The sequence below is a fragment of the Trachinotus anak genome, unplaced genomic scaffold, assembly GCF_046630095.1.
Source record: "Trachinotus anak isolate AG129_WGS33_773 ecotype Australia unplaced genomic scaffold, CSIRO_AGI_Tana_v1 ptg000032l, whole genome shotgun sequence".
Classification (NCBI taxonomy): domain Eukaryota; kingdom Metazoa; phylum Chordata; class Actinopteri; order Carangiformes; family Carangidae; genus Trachinotus; species Trachinotus anak.
Window position 1 is genome coordinate 14580053 of NW_027273883.1, and position 21898 is coordinate 14601950.

The following is a 21898-nucleotide window of genomic DNA, read 5'->3' on the forward strand; positions in this document are numbered from 1 at the left end:
ACAATTGTCTTTCCCCTTCGTTTAACCCTCTGCTGCTCGCCCCGCGTAGCTGTCACTACTCCACTTTGCTGGATATGTAATTTATATATTTACTTCCGCTGTTTCCTGTCGGTTGTAGCAGTTTGTGGTTGGGGGTAGTAGCCGCTGCCCGCCGCCGCCGCTGCTGCTGCTCTCCTGGCTGCGTCCTCCTGCTATGGCGTCCGTGTATAGCGGATCCCACACCTTGAGCAAGGATGATGTGAATTACAGGATGCATTTCCGAATGATAAACGAGCAGCAGGTTGAAGATATCACCATAGAGTTTTTCTACAAACCGCACACGATAACGCTGCTGACATGCACGGTGCTCAGTCTGATGTATTTCGCCTTCACAAGGTAAAGTCGTTCACAGCTAACGTTAGCTTAGGGGGAGTTAGCTCGGTTAGCTAGCAGGAGCAGTGATGCTCTGAGTCTTGACTGGATTTTATCATTGAATGTAGCTTTACACCCACATGTAGACACTGGGGTAACTAATTCACTACTAATTACTTTCATTTTGCTGCAATTAATCGATAACTTCAGCTGATACAGAGAAGCGTTGTGTGACATAATGTTAATTCAGTGATGACATTAGCTACAACTATGTAACTAGCAAGGAAAAAGGTCGTAATGTTACATTGAACACGATTATCTGCTTTATCAGCCACAATTAGCTCTATAAATCTAATGTAATGTGAACACTGATGTCTTTGCCGGTTGCAGTTTGAAACTTGAAGACGTGTGAGGCACATTCACATCAGTACAGCTGTGGAGGGGACATAATGTGTGTTTATTATGTGGTCAGTTGATTATATACCACAGTGTCTGTGGATATTCCTGATTTCTGTTCCTCACTTTCTGCAGAGATGATGGAAACCCCGACAGCAATATCTGGGTGGGGCTCATCGTGCTCATTTCATTCTTCCTCATTATCAGTGTTTTGGCATTTCCTAATGGTAAGCAGAAAATAATAAAAAAAATAAAAATGTGTGGATAGCCCTTAGTTACAGTTTGCCTGAAGGTGCTTCACAAACAATCATGTTTTACCACGATGAATAATAATGTCTGCTTAACATGAGACCTTCAGTCAATAATGACCTCATTATGAGAGGAAAAAAAAGGAGTACAGACTGTATAAGCAAACATTTATTGACATTTATCTGTCAGCAACCTTATCTAGCATGGTGTCATTTTTGTCACTAGTGTTTGTACAGTTTGTACAGGGATGATACCTCTGGAAAAAGTGTCTGAGGTTATTGTGATTAATTATGGTTAGAAGAATAGTGTATCTTGCATAATGCTAAATAAGGTTATTTGTTTGTTTTGTTTGATCTTAGCACATCGTGTAACCTGCATTGATCTTGTAACTTATTGTGGGTTATATCTTTTTGACATAATGTTTACTTGTTGTAGGCCCATTCACCAGACCACATCCAGCAATATGGCGAATAGTTTTTGGTGAGTATTTGCTTAAAGTCTCTGAGTGCAAAACTGCTGTTGTTCAGACCCTTCGATTTCCCTTTTTAATGTCATGTCCTTCTGCTGCCAAGGTCTGAGTGTCCTCTACTTCCTGTTCCTGGTTTTCATCATCTTCCTCAACTGGCAGCAGGTGAAGCAACTAATGTATTGGTTGGACCCAAACCTGCGTTATGCCAAGAGAGAAGCAGACATAATGGTGAGTGGTTTAGGCTTACACAGAAAGTAATTTTCAGATTGATTCGCATGCACCATTTGTGTTTGCTACTAGAGGATTATCAATCTCTGTAATGAGGCTTTCTGTACTGCCTTCTGTAGGAATATGCTGTGAACTGCCATGTCATCACCTGGGAGCGAATCCTGAGCCATTTTGACATTTTTGCGTTCAGCCATTTCTGGGGCTGGGGTATGAAGGCCCTGCTCATTCGAAGCTATGGCCTGTGCTGGACCATCAGTATTACCTGGGAGCTTACTGAGGTACAGAGGCACACACCAGCTGAATGTTATCACAGGCTTAGCGTCCTGTAGCATCACTTTCTCTCTGTCTGCCCTCCTCTCCCTCTGTCTCTTTCTCTTCAAAATGGAGACATTTTAAGGTCAACTTAGCTGCTGATGTAAGAGGTTTATGTGGTAAAATTTGATGATTTGTTTTGACCACTCTCAATAATTTTATATAACGTGCAATAAATGTCATTTCAGTTTCAGTTTTTCAGATTGTGTAGACTCATTACATTCTCCTCTCTTGTTCACATAGCTATTCTTCATGCATCTGCTGCCTAACTTTGCTGAGTGCTGGTGGGACCAGGTGATTCTGGACATTCTGCTGTGTAATGGAGGGGGCATCTGGCTTGGCATGACTGTGTGTCGCTTTTTGGAGATGAGGACCTACCACTGGGCTAGTATTAAGTATGACCCTGCAGTCTGGAAATTAACTACCACTATAAAGATTTTATCCAGTTCTGTGTTGATCCTAGATCTGTTTCAGTGTCCTTACCTCTCATTTAAAGGTTGTGAAAAAGGAAGTGGGATTTATATTCTAAGCCTGGTGCACCGATTTCATATGATCAACCTGATTCAGTAATGATACACTGAGTACAAAACTAGCCCATATATATTTTTTTTTTATGTTTTGGCCTTTATAGTTTATTATGTAAGATGACTTTCAGCTGACTATGCGCTAACTAATACATTTAATTTGCTTTTACTATTTTGTAACATCATAATAATTTCTGTTCCATTCTAGCAAGTCATTTCAGATTCATCTTGAGATACATAAATTGTTGTTTTGAAATACGATCCCACATGTTCATCAGGGAGAAGTGGACTGAATGTTTAATGTGATGGCATTACTTCCATCTGGCTTTGTCAACTGCACTAACATAATACTAACTGTAAATCTATCTGCAAGTCTTTGTAATCCTTCTCCTGTGCTTCCCCTAAAGGGACATCCACACCACCACAGGGAAGATCAAACGAGCCGCGTTACAGTTCACCCCTGCAAGTTGGACCTATGTACGCTGGCTTGACCCAAAGTCCTCCCTGCAGCGAGTGATGGGTGTCTATCTGTTCATGATCATCTGGCAGGTGGGTCAGTGAGAAATCCTCTCTCACCACCTCGTGGTGACTAGTCGGAGATCATCCGATGTGCTCTGCTTGCTAAGTCCTGGCTAATCTTGGCTTCTTCGTTGTTGAAATCTGAAACCTTTCCTACATGGATGCATATAATGCTTGAGTGTCCCGCTGTCTACGCATTAAAAGCTAAACCCATAAGAGTGAAAGACAGGCTGGATTACTTGGGAGCAATTTATGGTAATGGAGAATTTGAGTGAGCTCCATTGCTGTGAGAGTCAGTTGCCAAAATTTCTAGACACTGGCGGCCACAGTGATGAAAACTGGTGTTTCTCTCATTTCTGTGTGGTGTTGAAACAACATAGTCATTCCCTCTCTCTCACTCAGAGAGTTCCCATCTCTCTTGAGGCTTTAGATAGTAATTACCAGTCTTTGAGTAGTAGTTGAAGAGACAGGAAGCGGCTCAGTTCTGCTCAGCGTGGTGACAGTTTAGCTGATCTTCACTGAATTCTGCCACACAGGCTTTGAGCCAAGTGTGTGAATAACACAGCAGCAGGTCTCCCTCTCATTATCTTCCAGTGCACATGAGAATAACTTGGACAGTGTCCCTCAAAATGAACTGCCACTGTTGTTTCCAGTGTGTTAAAGCAAGTGATACTCTTAGATTAAGATTCTCTGTTTAACAGACTCTTAGTTTGTCAGTGTCCTGACCTGAACCCAAAGCGGTTTCACCAAGAATTATGTTTATGTAATATAATTAATATGCTGTATACGGCCAGTGAAAAGTTTATTTATTATAAATAGCCTAACGCTAAAAGAAATCTGACATCATTTTACTGGAAATGCTCAGATTTCATGACTAATTGTCAGCATGTCTATACGTTTCAACTACAGGCTGAACTGATTGACCTTTTCAGTGCATCTGCCGTTAATAAAGCCCTAATTGAAAGTCTCATTCTTGTGTTTACTCACAGCAACAACAATATAATATGATAATAATGTTAATAGCTGCTTTCCTTTAAGGTTGGCCAGGTCCAGGGCACTGCTTTCATCCACGCAGTCTCACCAACATAACTTCCTGGTACATGTTAACAGAACAGAGCCATTATTAAATCTACACCTGTTCCACTTTATGACATCTCCATGTCTGCCGTAAGAGACTGAAGTTCCCTCAAAACAAATACAGGAACACTTTAAGCCACTCTGCACTCATTATGAGGGGCCTGTTACAGTGGCATGTTCTTGATTAATTGAGCCATGTGACCTAAATCCAAGCTCACAAAACACGGCAAGCATCAGTGTATATTTGCAAAGGATTTGGATCAAAATATCTAAAAATGTATAAATATTTAATATATAAGATCACTTTTATTTATATGTGTAAAAAGACTAGACATGTAACTTGCGACATGTTGTCTGTCGTCTTTTTCGTTCACAGCTAACAGAGTTGAACACGTTCTTCCTCAAGCATATTTTCATCTTTCCCGCAAGCCACGCTCTTAGCTGGTGTCGAATTCTGTTCATCGGTATCATCACAGCTCCAACAGTGAGGTACAAACACAGCTGTATTAGCAGGGAGCTGATCCCTTGAAACTAGTGATGGCAGTTACATTTTTACATGTTACATTTACATGTTAAATTTTTTTTCAGACCTTGCACATCGTTACATGCTTATATACAGTTCCTTGTTTGAGAAGGTCGCCAGCTCGTACGGAACAGAAACTGTGGGTGAAATGTGTTAACGTTTGCACTGTGTTTGTTTTTGCTTTAGGCAGTATTATGCATACCTTACAGATACACAGTGCAAGAGAGTTGGGACCCAATGTTGGGTATTTGGGTAAGTGAAACATATTTAAAAATTAATTAATTAATTAAAAAATAAAGTATTGTACTGTAATTGTTGAAGACCCTACAAATCAGTTGTACCACAGTGCATATTGATGTGTGAACTATAGTTTACTGCAGGTGGGTCAGAGGTTATAGTCATGTGTGTTTGTTTATTCTCCCGTCACTCACAGGGCAATTGCCTTCCTGGAGGCCTTGGCATGTATTAAATTTGGACAGGACTTGTTCTCAAAAACACAGATCCTCTATGTGATCCTCTGGCTTCTCTGTTTGGTAAGATCAGAATTACATGGATTTCTCTGTCAGAGGTCAAAGTGATTTACTGCTGTTAATGGAGGGCTTGTCACACTTTAAAATGCATGAAATACTGTGCCTTAACTGTGCCACTAACACACCATAATTTTTCACATTTCATACATTGATTATGGATATTTCATGAATCATTAATCAGTCTCTGTCATGTTTTATCTCGTTAGGCCTTCATCACATTCCTGTGCCTATATGGAATGGTGTGGTATGCTGAAAATTATGGTCCAAGAGAAAAGGTATGTTTATTGCTTTAGTTTTAGTGTCTTCAGCTTTATTAAGTCTGTCACAGTTTATTACAAAAATTAATTAATGTTGCTTTTTGTTCAAAAGTACTTTAACCTTGTCAGGGATACACTATGTCCTAGAAAGTGTTTGTTGAAGGAACTGGTTAGTGTTTGTATTTGCTTAAAACCCTAAGGCAATGCTGGATTGCACACCTGCACAAGCGATAAAACAAAAGCCTCTTCTGGATATGAATCTCTTTGTGTGAATATGAAGGCATGTTAAAAGTCATGATAGCAATCTTTCTATTCTGAAGTCAGTAATATTTCCTTAACACGTCCAAAGAAAAAGTTCTAGGGGGGATATGCCCCCTTGGTCTTTAACCTTGTGGTGCAGGGCAAAAAAACAAACTTGTACAACTACAATAACAGTCAAAGCTCCCTATGTTTTCAGACTTTATCACCACTAATTCCATGGATGAAATTGTGAATTTACAGAACTTTACATACAGCAAACTGGAATGAATGTGACTGTCAGCCGGTAGAAAGTACAGGCATGATTGCACGTCTGAATAAAGCTGCAACAAACATTTACATCAAGTACAGCTACTGTATGTCTGAATGACAAAAAGCCTCACCTTTAACAGATAGGTCAAGCGAGCATGTCTAAAGAGTCAGCTGATGTTTTCTTGAGGAGTCTCAGTGAACATTAACTTGGAGGCCTATTACCTTAAAAGATTCTTCTCATTGACTGGGGTCAGTTAGCTTGTCTCTGTACAGCTAATGGTATGCGTGTCATGTGTCTGAACCTCCTCTCCTCTCACAGAGCCTCTCTGAATGTGAGGACAGTAATTACACAGAATCTGCTGACCATGCGTCCGAAGCATTTAAAGGTACAGAGGCGTTACTGCAATTTATCAACCACATAAAAAGCCTCATAAAAGCATACATCAGTCCTTTAAAGGGCTCATCTTTAGTATTTGGATTAGTATTTTCCTCATACTGTAAATGTCATCATGTTTCAGGACAGACAGAGGTGGATGGTGACAGCCCTACAACAAGACGGAGAGGGAAGGGCTCAGGAAAGACCAAATCCATCAACGGCCTGGATGGCCAGTAGGAATTAGAGCCAGAGGGCAGTGGGTAAATCCTGAACCCACCCCAAGGAGCCAGGTGTGGAGGATCACAAGTTGAATAAGGAGTGAACATACAACCACTTCCTGGTGTAATTGAAGTCGAGAAAGCCCCCACCTATAGTAGAGGGAATGGAGACAGGAGAGACTAAGTGGATGAACAGGTCCATGTGGTGTTATTAGGAGTGCACAGAGGCTTGGACTACAGAGATGTACCCTAAACAGTGTGCTGTGGTCATAAGAGCTCCTAAACCACTGATCACAGGTTTGTGTGCATGTGTGGTGAGAGAGAGAAATAGAAGCATATTGTGTGGGTGAGAAAAAGAGGTGGCAATAAAAACAGCTGATTTTAGATGTGACTGCATGATCATTGTAGCTGATAAACTATAATTTACAAACATTTATCCTATGATACAGTATATCATTGATGGTTAATGTACGTCTGACTGGTTTACACCAGCCTTAACTCCAGTATGTTGGTTCAACACATTTCAATGTTAAAAGCCATTATGTAGAATTTATCACATTACATGGAGCCTCTATGTTTATAGCACAGAAATGCTAAAGTCTTTTTATTAGTACCTGTCATAGATTGTCTATTTACATCACAGATGTTCACGTTTGTTTTGTGTTATAACTTGAATGTGGACAGGATTTCAATGCAAGACACCTTTAGCTTGATAGCATCATCGACGGAGGTTTGTGTTTGATCTGGAACAAAGCGAAGCACACAGTTGAAGCACTTTTCAGAATGTTTTCTTGGAAATACTGTACATTTTGTAATGTTTGCGTATTTTGTGAATCATTGTGACCCTGAGTGATTTTACTCTCCCTGTCCATCTGTGGCTGCTATCTCTCTTTTTTTGTTTGTTTTGTTTTTTAACTGTACTGATAACGGAGGGCAATTACTCAAAATTCCTGCATGTGTTGTCAGCCTCTTCCTGTCTTTGTGCAGGTGGTTTTGTTTTACTGTCAACCTTCTTGTTGTTGCATATATTGCATTTGCATGGCTGTGTCAAATCAAATCAAGTGTTTTGGTAGGAAACAAGAGTAGTCAACAGATCTTCGTATTACACCACACACCAGGATGCCAGTATTGTTATTTTTATGTCTTTCGCTGTAATTGTAACATTTTAATTCACCCCTTGTGCCTGTTTGCATGTTCATTTTTTTTTTTTTTTATTCTTAACTTTTCTCAGTTTGTATTAAGACTAAATATGGGCTTTTTGTGTTTGATTCTTCTGCCCTTATTTTCATTCGCTCTGCCTGTATCATCTCAGTACAGATATATCCCTCATAATCCTTGACAATCCAGACATTGACCTCTGTGGAATGGACCATGCTGCCGTGCTACAGTAGACACTATAAATGGTACATTGTCTCTGGATTTAGATGTCATTTGCCAAAAACAATTCCACTGAAATGACTTGTGCTGTTCTTTTTCACTGTGAAATAATGAAACATATTAAAATGTTTTACATCTCCTCTTAAACTCTCTGTGAGTTATTGTTGAAAGGATCTACCTTTTTTTTTTTTTTTTTTTTTTTCTTATGGTTTTTTAAATAGAGTAGGAGCACTATGCTTACGCCTTACTTTCAACAATAAATGTCTGTTACTCATTTAACAAGTTTTTTGTGCTTGCTATCACATAAATATAAGTAGTAGGCAGTAAGTATGCTTCACAATAGGAAATTGTGAATGACCTTGCTCAACCCCTGAAGGCTACCAGATTGGCTGACTCAAACACTGCCCGCCTCGGATCAGATTTCACTCCGTCTGCACACCGTGAAACTCGGGGACTGAAATAGCTTCCTCATGCTGACCTATAACAACATGTATTTGAAGTTACGCTTGATGTTCCCTCGGAGAAGGACGGCAGTAAATGTCATATAGTCCAAAACATGAAAAGTAGTTACAGAGGTACAGCTAGAGTCAACTGACAGAAAACCCATTGAGCTTTCAGCAGGTGTCACCCCACAGTGAGTATTAAGGCACATTGTAATAACACCTGTCGGATACTGGCTTTGAATATTTGAATACTTATTTTCATACTTAATATATGTATAAAAGGGAATGCTGTCTGCTGAGTGTGTTCATAAACATAGCGGGGGTAGTGACCACTTAACCTCCACAACATGTGTTTAATTTGATTTCCAAACGAGGGCAGCAGAGAGCCTCTGTTCTGTGCAAAATGTCATGTGATCATCTGGGCCTAAAGCACAGGACATCACTGTACTCAAGAGCTGCTTTACTAGCCCTCTCTTCATCATTCGCTCCATCTCTTAATAAACCAGTCTGTGTATTTTGGTTTCCTGAACCTCCAGCCTCCTGCATCAGCTGACAGTCTCTGTTAGCTTCAAGAACATCAGGATATTTCAGTCATGGCCACGAGTCCTGGACCTCGACGCTGTGGCAGCCTGAGTCCTGAGGGAATCCTGAGAGAGATCCAGGTCAATTTGCTGGAGTGTAAAGTCTGCTTTGAGAAGTTCTGCACTCAGCAGAGGGAGCGCAGGCCACAGAACCTTTCCTGTGGCCATGTACTCTGTCTGGAATGCATCACAGCTCTGTCCCACCCTCTCCTGAGGAAGCTGGAGTGCCCGTTCTGTCGACAGCTGTGCAGTGTTGACAGCACCTCCCACTGCCAGGTTCTTAGTGACCTCCAGGAGCTGCTGTTGTCCTGGAGTCCCAAATCCTCTACTCCTCCTCACAGGGCAAAAGGAGGCTTTAGCTTTGTTGCAGGTCTGACATCCACAGCACTGCATCTCTACACGGCTTTTGGCAGTTGGGGGACTCTTATCAACCCCACTGGGATAGCTGTATTAGGATCCTCAGGGACAATAGTGGTGGTGCATGATGGAGAGAAGAGGGTGGTGGTGTTCAGTCCACAGGGCAGGAAGCTGCACAGTTTTGGGCAAAGAGGACAAGCCAGTGGAGAGATCTGTTACCCAGTGGATGTGGCAGTGACTCCCTGTGGTCACGTGGTGGTGACTGATGCAGGGGATAAGGCTGTGAAGGTCTTCACCTCCAGAGGGAACCACGTGTTGACACTCAAGGATCCCTTCCAGATGCCCTGGGGTGTGGACACAGACAGCTGTGGGCACATCCTAGTTTCAGACACCCAGGCTGGCACACTGATCCATGTAAAAGTGGACTATGCTCACGGTGGTATTCTGGAGCATCATGCATCCGTTTCTGACCTCCAGCATCCAAAAGCAGTGGTCTGCTGTCCAGTGACTGGGAACACTGCAGTGATAGAGCACTTAACTGATGACACACATCCTCCAGGCAGGCAACAACACACAAGGCTGAAAGTGTTTACCAAAGACCTCCACCTCCTTCATCAGACGGACAGTTTCAGCCTGACCCTGCAGTCCACAGTAAGACTCAACATGTCAGGTGTGGCGTTTGACGGAGATGGAGACGTGATTGTGATTGACTCTGAACAGGGGATGATTTGGAGTTTAGGGAAACTCCAGAACGGCCCAGTTCTGACTCCTCTTGTGGGAGACCACCTCATCCGCCCGGTTGGACTGGTGTCACTGAACAATATGCTCGTCATTCTGGACAGTGGAGACCATGCAGTAAAGATTTATTCTGCTAAATCTGACACTGTGCCCATGATATAGCTCATGTATGAAGAGAGCCAGAGTAACCTATGTAAAATGAAGCTTATATTGTAAAGTGATGAGGTGACCTGGCAATACTATTTATAAAAACAAGTTTTACATTGAAAAAACCTTTACATTGAAAATGAGAAATGTGAATATAATAAGTGCTGCAGGCCACTGTTGCTTTGAAGTATTGGTTGTGCGATCATGTCAAATTAATGTTTTTGTCTTGTTGTTATTGTCCCACTACTTACTAGAAATAAATAGCATTATTTACAAATAGATAATACATTACTTTCCCAACCATCTGAAGGCTCACAAAAGGATTAAAGAAACTATGTAAATCTTACTTTTCTTATTTTTCTTAATTTTGCTGATCTTGTTAAATACTGGATACTTTCACCTTTATGGAGCTACAAAAATCCTTCAAATCAAACAATCTAAGGAAAACAAGAAAAATCACTCTTGGCTGAAATGCACACAATCCATGTCCACAAGGCCAGAAAGCTGCAATGAGTGGTTGAACTAGTAGATTCCTTCATTTTAATGAGGTGAGCACTCGACCTTTTCATTCTTGTAACAGAGTATCTTTACATTGCTGTATTTGTATTTTTACTGAAGTAAGGTTCTGAATACTTCTTACACCACTTGCCCTCCCCCATCCAATCAGTGTAATAAATTATGGCTAATACTGTTTCTCTGTGATTTTATTTCTCACCTTAACTACCTGCACTTTTTTTCCCATCTGAATATAGTTTTGTGGTAAAACAGACAGATAAATAAGACTTTACAGAGCAAAATTTTAATCTGTATTTTGTTTTAGGAGCCTGTCACAAAGTATTCAAAAGATAAGGAACGACTGCTACAGAGTTACATAGTTACCACTGAGGATACTCACCTAAACTTTACTATGTTACTTTACTAATTTGGGTATTTAGTGCAGTTTGCATTCTATTTTTAAAGGGCCTATAACATCTATAAATTTGATTTTAAAAATTACCAAAAAATGACTTTTTGAAAATGACATGAGCTGTGGTGAAGGTTGTGGGGTGCACTGAGACTCCGGGCATCAGTATTTTCAACAATATGGTTAATATACTGTATATGCGTGTGTTTTATACTAAATGTTGACTGTTAAAAATGATATATGCTGTGGGGGTGGGGTGGCTGGGGGGGGGGGGGGGGGGGGGGGGGGGGGGGGCTTGGACTCCTGCCCTCAATATTTATAAAAGCCTGGCTATGCCCCTGCTGCTATAGCTCACAATAAAAATGTTCAATTATATTTTTATGATTGCTATTAGTAATCTCATGTCAGATTTTGTTCATGAAAAAAAAGGAAAATCAATGTGTGTGTGTGTGTGTGTGAGAGAGAGAGAGAGAGAGAGAGAGAGAGAGAGATTAGGTCATCTTTTAAGACTGTTTAAACTTCCTTTTTTAATAAACCCTCCTCTCTTCATTCTTTCCCATAAATTGTCTCGTCATGCTGCGTATCGTCGGTCCATGTAAATCAACTTGTCACACCGCCTCGCATTTCTCGTCCCCCGGTTTCACCCCCCGATGAGCGGCTCGGTGCGTCCCTCCTTTCCCCCTCTTTGGCTCGGCCGTCTCCAGTCTGCCAGAGGATAGCAGTCGTGCTCCCAGTGGAAGATGGCGGTGGGGATGCTGTCAGGGGCTGGAGCAGAGCACTGGATTTGCACAAGAAGCGAACCCGGATGGATATAAAGGAAAAAATGAACATATTCCTAAATCTTCTTCTCGGGGGTCTGGACTCTTTTGGGGTTGTTTGAGTAGAGTCCGCTGCCGTTTTTCCGGCAGAAATCCGGGCTTCTCGTCGGGGATTCACAGACTATACACTGATAGCTCGGCGAATAGACAGGGTGGGAGTGAAAAGTGGACGAAAATGTCGGATACAAAGGTAAAAGTTGCAGTGAGAGTTCGGCCCATGAACCGCAGGGGTAAGTGTAATAACGATGATTTCTGTTTGCAAACTCGCATTTCTGTCTCCCCCGGATTCATGCTACATTATCATAAAGTTTTGATTTCTTCGCCATTGCTGCTTTGAGCCTGAGTAATGAGCCTGAAGTCAGACTTGAGTGCAGTTTAAACACAGTCAAAGAAGCCAGGATTTTACTTTTCACACCCCCGCATTCTGCTTCACTTTCCCGACTAACTTCTCTCTGCAGAAATTGAACTGAACACAAAATGTGTCGTGGATATGGAGGACAACCAAACAGTTCTTCACCCACCACCCTCAAATGCAAAAGGAGAGAACAGGTAAACAAAGCTGAAATACTGCCAACAGCTCCCATTTGCGACTATATGTTTTAAATTGGACACACAGCATTATAAAGCAGGATAGTACAGTGAGCCTTTTTGTGGTTAAGGCATCTTTTTTCTTTCATGTGGTTAGTTTGAGTGCATGGAAGGAGAAGAAGTCATTGCAGTGCATGGGCTACATCATGGGAGCTCTGGGTGTTGAGAAAATGTCTGTGAGTGAAAGAGCAGAAAAATGTAGACTGCACTGTCTCTGCAATAACCTTATACCACCCTGGTTGCAACAGAGTTGCATCCAAGGTTAGCATATAACTGTATATTCACCAACCTTCTGGTTACAAGTCTGGCTCAATCTTCTGAAAACACACGATCCTGATACATAGTAATAAGGATCAAAGTTGCACCGCAGACCTTCCCTCGAATTGAAGATAAACAATTTCTTTACATAAATGCCAGTAAATAGTTGCAGTGGACAAGAAGGAATGCTTCACTGCTGTTGCTGCTGAGGACATGATGTCTGCCTCCCACCTGCTTGCAACATGATATTATGTTATGTAATTCATGTGGACTTTCCAATACTCATCATCTCAGCACAATAATAATAACAACACTTCTATTTTGCAAGTCTGATGTTGAGTTTCAAGACCAAGAGAGGTGGCTGAGTGTGTCTGACACATGAAGACGCCCATTAGACAGAAGAGATTAATGTTGAGCCTCAGGGTATCACTGTAAATCTCCCGAGTCAGAGCTAATTTAAGTTATGTAGTGTTCAAAGTGGAGTTAGACCACACCGGGGCTGTATGAAAGGCTGGGATGCTGCTCACTTTATCGTGGCTAAAAGTGGAGAAAGGCATCTTCTAGTGTTTCACACTGAAGGTCAGCAAATAGGTTTCTGCTGGTTTGCGATCTGTCGTGCTCTCAGATTGTAACGATGAGCCACACGGCATGTACGCTTATGATGTCTGCATGCTGGTGAAGTCGTTCGGAAACTCACATCTGATAGCAACGGACAGGGATGTTGCGTTTCACCCATGTAGCTGAAGTTGTTTTCGGTTCGTCTGCTCTCCTCTGCTGTTGATATCACACATGATTAGACAGCTGACCTCATTACCCACAGGCGCAAATAAATCTAAAAGGATGCTCATTTAGGGAAAAATGAAGCAAAAAGCCTATTTGATTTATCACTCCAGTAATAACATTTTCAATTATTTCAAATAAACAAACAAGTCTTCAGGACACAGTGTAAGTCCACAGTGTGACTGCTAAAAATGAAGCCATAGGAGGCAAATACTGTATGCGCCACAATCAAGGCTTTTCTCATGGCCCTGATCCAGTCTTGTTAAAGTGTAACACTGTCTCTGCTGTTCCATGTAACCAACAGTCAGCATTAAACGCTCCCCCAGCAGCTCTGGTCCGCACATTAACCTGTATTTAAGGTAATTAGCTGAGCAGAAATTGCCACACAATGGCGGCGTTCCAGGCCATTAAACAAATCATGCACAAACTTAACATATGTGGAATGGGATGCACAACACCAGGGCAAAAAAGCTGTTTGGGGTGAGAGGTCAGAGGATTGACAGCAACTGCACACAGTGAGATTCACAGTGGCCGCATCTCCAATATTTTTTCAGCGAGGTGATTAGTATTTGGATCTTTCCACTGCTACCTGTCTCCATGTTGTTGACTGAGACTCAAACACATTTCACATTTTCGTTCAGCGGAAGTTTCCATATCAGATTTAGATGTCGTATCAGTCGAGCAGAGATTCCTTTCATGGACTTAGAAACTGAAAATGTTTTCATCTTTTAACTTCGTTTATCCAGGGTCAGTTTTTATTCCGATTTCAGAATGTGAGAAATGTAATCAATTATAATTCTCAGGGTAGTACAAGCTGTAACTGTACAGCGACTGCAGCCTTGGTTTTATTATGTCACATTTCTATTCTATAGTGCAGTCCAGGCATATAATTACTTGTTAACATTTCAGTGCTAGTGCTGTGTGTGTTTTGGGTCTCTGTGTTTAGGCTGCCATGGTTTTCTTAAACCATATAATTTTCCTCTCTGCTGCTTGTGGAGCCACACGAGGGGATACCCTGATCGCTAAGACTTCGCCTTGTTTTGAAGACACCTGTTCCTGTGTGTTGGAAATGTGTCAGATTTAGTGGGTATTAGCATGCCAAATATGGCTGCAGGGCCAAGATCATGGGAACTTTTTCTCTCTCATGGGAATGCTCAGACACAGCCTCAGAAGATGTAGTAAACAGCAGTAAGAGATATTTTGATGTAGACACATCTGAAATAAATTGAACTCCTTTTGAGTTTTTAGGCTGTAGATTTTGAAAAACATTATTTAGCAAGGAGGGAAATTGCATAACATATTTTAGACCTCAGTGAACCTCTTTTTGCCCTGAAAGTTTTGCTCAATTCCTAAAAATACTAAACATGGCTTCAGTCTGATGAAATACAGAAATGAAGTGTCTGGTTGGGTGAACTTGGAGCTAAAACCATGTTGGATCATTAATTAGAAACTGAGCACTTTACAGATTGTGTCTCTGTTTTAATCAGGTCTCGCACAGACCACACAGCACCACAAAAACTTCTAAGTCACATAAAGAATTTGAAGAAATATAGGGGATTTCTTGTGACGGCTAAGCCTCATTCTTTGCACCACCGAGCATTATAGCAACACTCGTGACCCTGACCCCCCCTCCCTCCCTACCTCTCCTATTTCCCTGAGAAATGAACGATAATCTCAGTCACGGGCAAATGAAACATGAATTTTGACTTCAGGGCGACAGGTTAAGTTTCCCAAGTTTCATCTTTCATCTGCCTATTAAGTTGGCACAAATGGCATATTGGAAGCGGGAAACTGGGAGAGTAGTTTTGTTTTCTCGCGCCAGTCTGCTCTCCTTTGGGGTTTAGACACAATGAGAAATACCTGAGGCTGCTGTCTGCACAGAGGATGAGCCGTGGAGCATCATGACAAGAAAATACCCTTCAACTCACACAATGGGGCTGTATTACATCTATCATGCCCCAGCATGTCTGTCACCGTGCAACAATTGAATACAAAACCATCGAGTCTTGGAAAATCTTCCTTATGCAAACCGCCTTCTTCAGTATATTTCAGTCTAGATACACAGAGTTGTCCAAAAGCTAACTACAACTAACTTTTTTAGAAAAACACTCTGGAGTTTGGTTTATGTCAGAGGAAGGTGCTGTTTGTCATTGTAGCTAACTAATAATGCTTAGTTAAAAAAAAAAAGTATTTAACTAAAGATGTGTCATTGTAGGGGTGAAAATTTGGATGAAAATCACTTTCTCATCCTCCGTGCTTCTGTAGCTCTGCAGCCCTGCGTTTCAAGATGATCAGTGGAAGCATGCCTATGCGCGATAGTGTCTGTAACCAAGCTTGTAATTTCTGCTCTAATCTCGTCCTTATCACTAATGGTTACAAAAGCTCAATAGGGTTTATCGCCTCTTGACTGTGTTATCTTGCTTACTTGTGTATTGTAATCTGAATGCTGTGGAGAGGGGCTTCAATTAAGTCATCTACTTGCACTGCACTTTGCATCTTTGAATTACTTTTTGGAAATATTTTTCAAAGCATGTGTTTTTGTCTTCCTTGTTCATTCTCAGTAATTTTAAAGTCTAATTTGTAGGCTACAAAACCTGAAGAGTATCAGTGTCAGTTTGCTGTTTTATGGTTATTTGCAAGACTATTTCTTGGCTGAGAGGAGTAACTGTGGCTTCATATTTACCATATAGACTGTTGTTCCGGTCTTCTCATCTAACTCTCCTCCCAAAATGTTGACCTAGTCCTTTAAACTTTGGTTGCATTTTTCACTCTTCCCCTGGTGACTGTCAGAGACCAACCCAATGTGGTCAACATGTGTCTTTGTTAAGGCTTTTACAAATAGCCTCTAATTCTCTCTAACTGTTTGTTAGCACTTATGATACAGAGATGTAAAAGACACAAATCTTCTCTCTTTTAAACAAAGGTGTTGAGTAGACAGGACAATTTTCTCTCAAGTCACACATGACCTCGTGTCACCATGCTTTCCAAAACTTACAAAACAAGCCTTTACTAAATGACAATGCTGCCTTGTCCAGTGGCTCCCCTCAGGAATGTTCCCTTTTGTCTTTCCATTTTGCTCCCTATGTGTCAATAATCAACCTTTCCATTCAGTAAGATGTTGTTTTCAGAGTCGGTTGACCTAAAATACACACAATCAGTCCAAATCTTCTCTTTAAGACTTAATTCAGGCATGCTGTTAGGAGAAAGTGTTGTGTGTTGCTGATAAAGGACTGTATTCCCCAAGGACTGTTCCCTGTTTGTTTAGAGGGTGGGACATTGTTTACATCTTGATACGGAATTGAGAAAAGATGGCGTCCTGCCTCTTTGTAAAGCCTGTGCCTCATTAATCTCGGATGTGGCTACTCATTCTGAGAGGACCCTATGTAAAAATCCACTCTCAGACATTTCTTCCATGGCGATTCAGATTTTCCTATTCACATGATTCCCCCTGATGAGGCCTTGTTGAAGCTTTGAAGCCAGCTTGTTGTGTTAACATGAATTTAATTTCATGGTGGCATAGATTTATTGTGGACTGGTCTATCAGTCTCATCCAGGGGAAGTAGCGCCAGGCAACATTAAAAAAAGCTTAAAAAACAAGTTTTTGACTTGTCTCTGTTTGGAAAGCAATATTCTGCTCATTAGATTTCATTAATTTCAAGCATTTAATTACTGTAAAAATACACTGGGCATATTTCCCTCTACAATTAAAGCAGCTATTTGTAATTTTTGCTATTGCACCATAGCCAACATTAGCTTTACTCGCCAAGAGCTGTCTCCAGTGGTGGAAAGCAACCCTCTTGTTTTGCTTCTATTTCTAACACTTCTTGTCCTGTACTGAGGTTAGCATGCTAACGAGCTATTTCCACAGTTGGTCTGTCTTCGTACTTTTTTGACACCGAGTCACCTTAGCATCCAGTCTTCCCTGGAGAAGTAGTGCTTCTCAGAGCCTCTTGTGTCATAAACACAATGTTGGCTGAAGCTCTCAGCAAGATTGGGAAGTAAACAGCTGTTAATGCTAACGTGTAGCAATAGCAAAACTTACAAATAGCTCCTTTAATGACTTTTGCGATATGTTTTGCAGTTCATGAGCATCCTTACCCAGGCTTTTGTTGTATATTGTCATTAGAAGCCAAATGCTAGTGCTATTCAGATCAGTGACATCTAGCATGCAGACAGGGTCAAAGGAGGTGTGTCCTGGTAGTAAATGTGTCACTTCTTTTCCCCTGGGGAGGAAACCTGACCATATTAAACAAATTGATGAACTTCACTTCTTTCTGGCTTGCTTGTTGCCTTTGAAACTAACCAGATTTAAGGTGCTAGAGCAGATGTGGTCACTATCCCTCTCTGCGTTTTAGCACACACACACAGTTGGCCCACAAGCTGCTGACCCAGCTCGTCACACAGTGGTGTTAGAAATGCCAGAGAGGATTAAATTAGACCTTGTCTGCATCATATGTTGTGTTGTTAACATTTGTTATGGAAACTTCGAGGTCCCACGCAGGCGTCAGTATGAGCATCATGTGCATTGCTGATGGCGGAGCTGTTCATTAAGGCTGTTTTTGAGAACCTGAGTTTGGCTTTCACATTGTAACTTTGACTCATGAGTTTGGTAGGTTGTCTCTTCTATGTTCACCACCGTCGCTTAGCAACTGCTGTTGCCGAGATACAGAAAAGTTATGCTGATGATCTAATGAGCAATGTCCCCCAGCCACACCAAATATTTTTTTAGGGAGTTAATTTTAGCATTTATAACAATGATCCATGGAGGCATTAGTTTTAGACATTGAAAACATTTACATAGCCAAGACTCTTTCAGCTGAGGAATTTAACCAAGTACATATACTCAAATACTGTAGTTAAGATCAAATTTGGGGTACTTGCATTTGCACTTTTGTACTTCTTGGTATTTTTACTCCACTGTAATTCCATGAGAAATAATGTACTTTTTACTCCACTGCATTTATCAGACAGGTGTAGCTACTAGTAACTTTTCAGATTAAAATGATGTCCAGAAAATTTATGAAACACATACACACTTAAAGATTAAATCAATTTTTCGGCCATCTGGGCTTGTGACTCCCACTTTCATTTAGATAACAGTTCAAATTATCCAGTATTTCGCGAAAAAAAACAAAGATTAAACAAAAGTTTAAAAAATGAAAACAGATTTATGTATCAGAACGTTGTTTTTTCTTTTTTCCTCTACCATTAACCATCACTCAACAATATTTATCTTCTTACACTTTGTTGGAGCCTGACCCCCAGGTTTCAGAACCAATGAGCTACCTAACTGTGCATGAAGTAGTTGAAATTAGCTCCACTTGGACTAGCTCCAACAGTTTTTTTTTTTTGCAAAATGAGTGCTTTTACTTTTAAAACCTGAGGTAAATTTTTCCATTTACTAAAGTAAAATTTAAAACGTATTACATTGTGGCATTGGTACTTTTACTTAGGTAAATGATCTGAGAATTTCTCCCACCGATGTTATGTAATAAAGCTGAAGAAGCTCCAGAAATTGTTTGTGTAACAAGAGTCAGAGTTAGCTGTCTCAGTAGCTTGGATCACTCTTGCAGGTCTGTTTCTATCGTCAGCCAGTCTTCCCTCAGTGCTATCATGGAAATACTTGATGAATGCCCTGCATGTAAACGTCTGACTTCAACCATTTGTCATATTTACATGTGGATCACTCATGCTAATAAAAGCCTGGTCAGTGCTTCCTTGGAATCGTCTTCAGTGTAATTGGTCAGATGAGAGACCCCCCCCCCCCTTTACTGTAAACCCTGCTTGGCATTTTCTTGTCTCTCCTGTGTGTCTGTCTGTGCAGCAGGGTGACCTCTGCTTTGAGTGGGTGTTCTGTTCTAAACATACTGGAAGACCATCTGAAATGTTAGCTTGTAGCCTATGAGAGCACAGTGCGCTGTAACCCAACACTTCCACACACACACACACGCACACGCAGCTCTGAATGTTGTGTTTGGCTCTGGAGCTTGTTGAATTGTGATTGTCTGCAGCAGATCAACAGCCAAACAGGGGAAAGAATCATATGCGTGGTTAAATTGAGGTTCAAACAGTGGGGGAGGCAAAGTTTCACCAACAGATCGAGAAGAGGAATTTGAGTCTATGAGGGGTGCGCCAGAAAAACACATGTTTGTGAGCACTGGACAAATGCATGTCACGAATGTCATCTCAATGGGGGGTGAACCTCATCCATGTGATTTAAATATTCCATTTGAGCATCAGGATTATGTCATCAGAAACTCTTGCAAAGCCTGCTAAATCACACAGATGATTGTGACAGTATTTCCCTTGTGCAATGGCAAACATGGAGCTACAGCATGTGCATTTCTAGGGTTGGATTTATCTATTATCATCATAATTTGAAAGTCTTTCTGGAGTCGTTTCAGATTATAACACTGTTTATGTAATGTCTAGTAGCTAATTCAAACCGGTCTGTCAGTTCAAATGATGTCGAAATTGATTAAATGACACCAAAAAAATTTAAATATCTATTTGTCTAATATTTCTGTGAGTGCGGGCGTGCAATGTAATTTCTTAAATTGTAGATAGATGCGTCTCTCTATCTATGAGTGTGTGGATGATATAGTAGATTAATCTGGTGTGTTGCCTACTGGGCTAGAAGAGTGCAGTTTTCGGTGGCATAATAACCCACTGGCCTTAATCCTGCTCCATAACCACAGGGGGGATTCCACTGCTGCTCTCCCACTCTTTATACCTTCCTTTTGGGCACCAGCACATGCATGGATCTGAGCTGGGAGGCACAGGAAGATGCCATGATTTCACCAGTCACGTGTGGGCTGACTGTATCTGACCAATGAATTAAAAAAACCTCACAGTCCGGCTCCGATTAGTTATTTCTTACTAAAGGTGATAAGAAAAAAAGGTTTTTGTAAAGAAGATCAAAATGTGCTCCTCTTGTCTGTCTGCCGCGACACAAGATCAGTAGACAGTTGGAGAATCATAGCAGCATGTGAGGCCAATTTCCGTCCTCGGCCAAGTTGAAATCATTCATGTGCGCTTTGGCATCAGGTAGCTGGAGGCGTGGGAGCCTGAACGTGCCCTTGATGACACACACACAGTAAGACACACACAACCACCCCCAACATGGACTTATAGACTGCTCCCTTGCCCTGCTGGGGCTGCAATGTCTGCCTGCATCTGCCTCTGAGGGGGGAAGAATCTGATGCTATCTGGCACTTCTGTGTCATACATGTGTGTCACACATTTGTTCTGTATAACCTCAACACAGCCTTTAATAAGCCTGCAAGCAATGACTCGACATAAATAGTCAGTATTAAGCAAATGGCCTGTGGGATTCATGCTTGAATCAGAATTGGAGCTGTACATTTGTGGCCACGCTGCCTGTGAGAATTTATCATGCATTGCTAAATGAATATCAGTAGAATATTGCCACATTGTTAATATATTTCATTTTGTTCAACAGTTGATCGAAGATGCAGAAAGTACATTAAAATGGTTTTGTTTTTCAAATGAGCAAGGTTTTAGAATCTCAAATAAACTGTGAATATCTAAGAAAATATAGTTTTTTTTCAGTATAACAAATGTTACAACTTTGCTATAAATAATTAAGGATTTATACAACCAAATGTAAGTTATGGAATCACTGACAGAGAGGACATAGCTTCTTTATGCTCTGTACAAAATTGCTAAAAGGGACACAGATTTCTGTGGAGATTAAAGAGATTATGCCCAAGGCAGGGTGGGAGAACTGGAGCCTAACGTTCTTTACCTTAGTGAGGGGGAAGTCTTAACACTGTGATGGGAGGAGGAGGTGAGGAAAGAGCCTGTTACATTGAATTCAAGTCAGAAACTCAGTTGGTTTTTAGACTTAAATTAATTTCCTCTCAGAGTTTGTGAGGAAATGATAGCTTTGTGAAATCCAAAATATAACCACATTGAAACAGTTCCCCCCATTGTCTTGTTCAGCATTCCTAGCATACCAGGTCTGGTTGTATATACTGTACGTACAGTAGATGAACATGGAGCAAGAGCCCCCAGACCAGTGACTCTCTCACTGTAGTTTCTGCTGCAGATGCGGAAATTATGCCATAGAGTCTGCACAGATTTCATAGCTGCATGTATTTTGTCTCTGTATTTAATGTGCATGTGTGTCTTTGTGTGTGTGTGTGTGTGTGTGTGTGTGTGTCTTGCTCTTTGTTTCCGGTCTTGTGACTGCTGTCCCTTTGTTCTCAATAGGGATACATCTGTTCTCTGTCTTTATCCCTTTCTCATTCTTCACAAGGTTGTAGCTGCTGTCTGTCTAGTTGTTATCATACCTCCAACATGTGTTTCTTTCATCTTTGACATCTGCACTTTGTAGCAACACTGA

General features: G+C 41.1%; 3 protein-coding genes across 12 annotated transcripts in view; all 3 read left to right on the plus strand.

Moving 5' to 3' along the window:
* Positions 1-193: 193 nt before the first annotated feature.
* On the plus strand, positions 194-8063 carry ptdss1a (phosphatidylserine synthase 1a). The gene is made up of 13 exons (XM_071468670.1): positions 194-375; positions 883-974; positions 1432-1476; positions 1569-1693; positions 1813-1971; positions 2249-2400; positions 2937-3078; positions 4502-4614; positions 4835-4900; positions 5082-5181; positions 5385-5453; positions 6265-6331; positions 6464-8063. Exons 1-13 carry the CDS (start codon positions 194-196, stop codon positions 6556-6558), a joined length of 1407 nt encoding a protein of 468 aa, XP_071324771.1. The 3' UTR covers positions 6559-8063.
* A 272-nt stretch (positions 8064-8335) lies between these two features.
* Positions 8336-10873, plus strand: LOC139613680 (E3 ubiquitin-protein ligase NHLRC1-like). Its single transcript, XM_071470495.1, has 2 exons — positions 8336-8550; positions 8896-10873. The coding sequence occupies exon 2, from the start codon at positions 8953-8955 to the stop codon at positions 10195-10197; it is 1245 nt and encodes a 414-aa protein (XP_071326596.1). The 5' UTR covers positions 8336-8550; positions 8896-8952; the 3' UTR covers positions 10198-10873.
* Positions 10874-11639: 766 nt separating this feature from the next.
* The window catches only part of kif13a (kinesin family member 13A), a 35834-nt gene continuing 25575 nt past the window's right edge, over positions 11640-21898 (plus strand). For 5 of the 10 annotated variants that reach the window (XM_071469335.1, XM_071469336.1, XM_071469343.1 and 2 more), the window contains exons 1-2: positions 11641-12134; positions 12363-12453. In XM_071469335.1, the coding sequence (XP_071325436.1) occupies positions 12080-12134; positions 12363-12453 (146 nt within the window). In that variant the 5' untranslated portion in view covers positions 11641-12079. Of the gene's footprint in view, positions 12135-12362; positions 12454-21898 lie in introns of all 10 variants that reach the window. The other 5 variants (XM_071469338.1, XM_071469337.1, XM_071469340.1 and 2 more) reach the window with 2 other exon arrangements.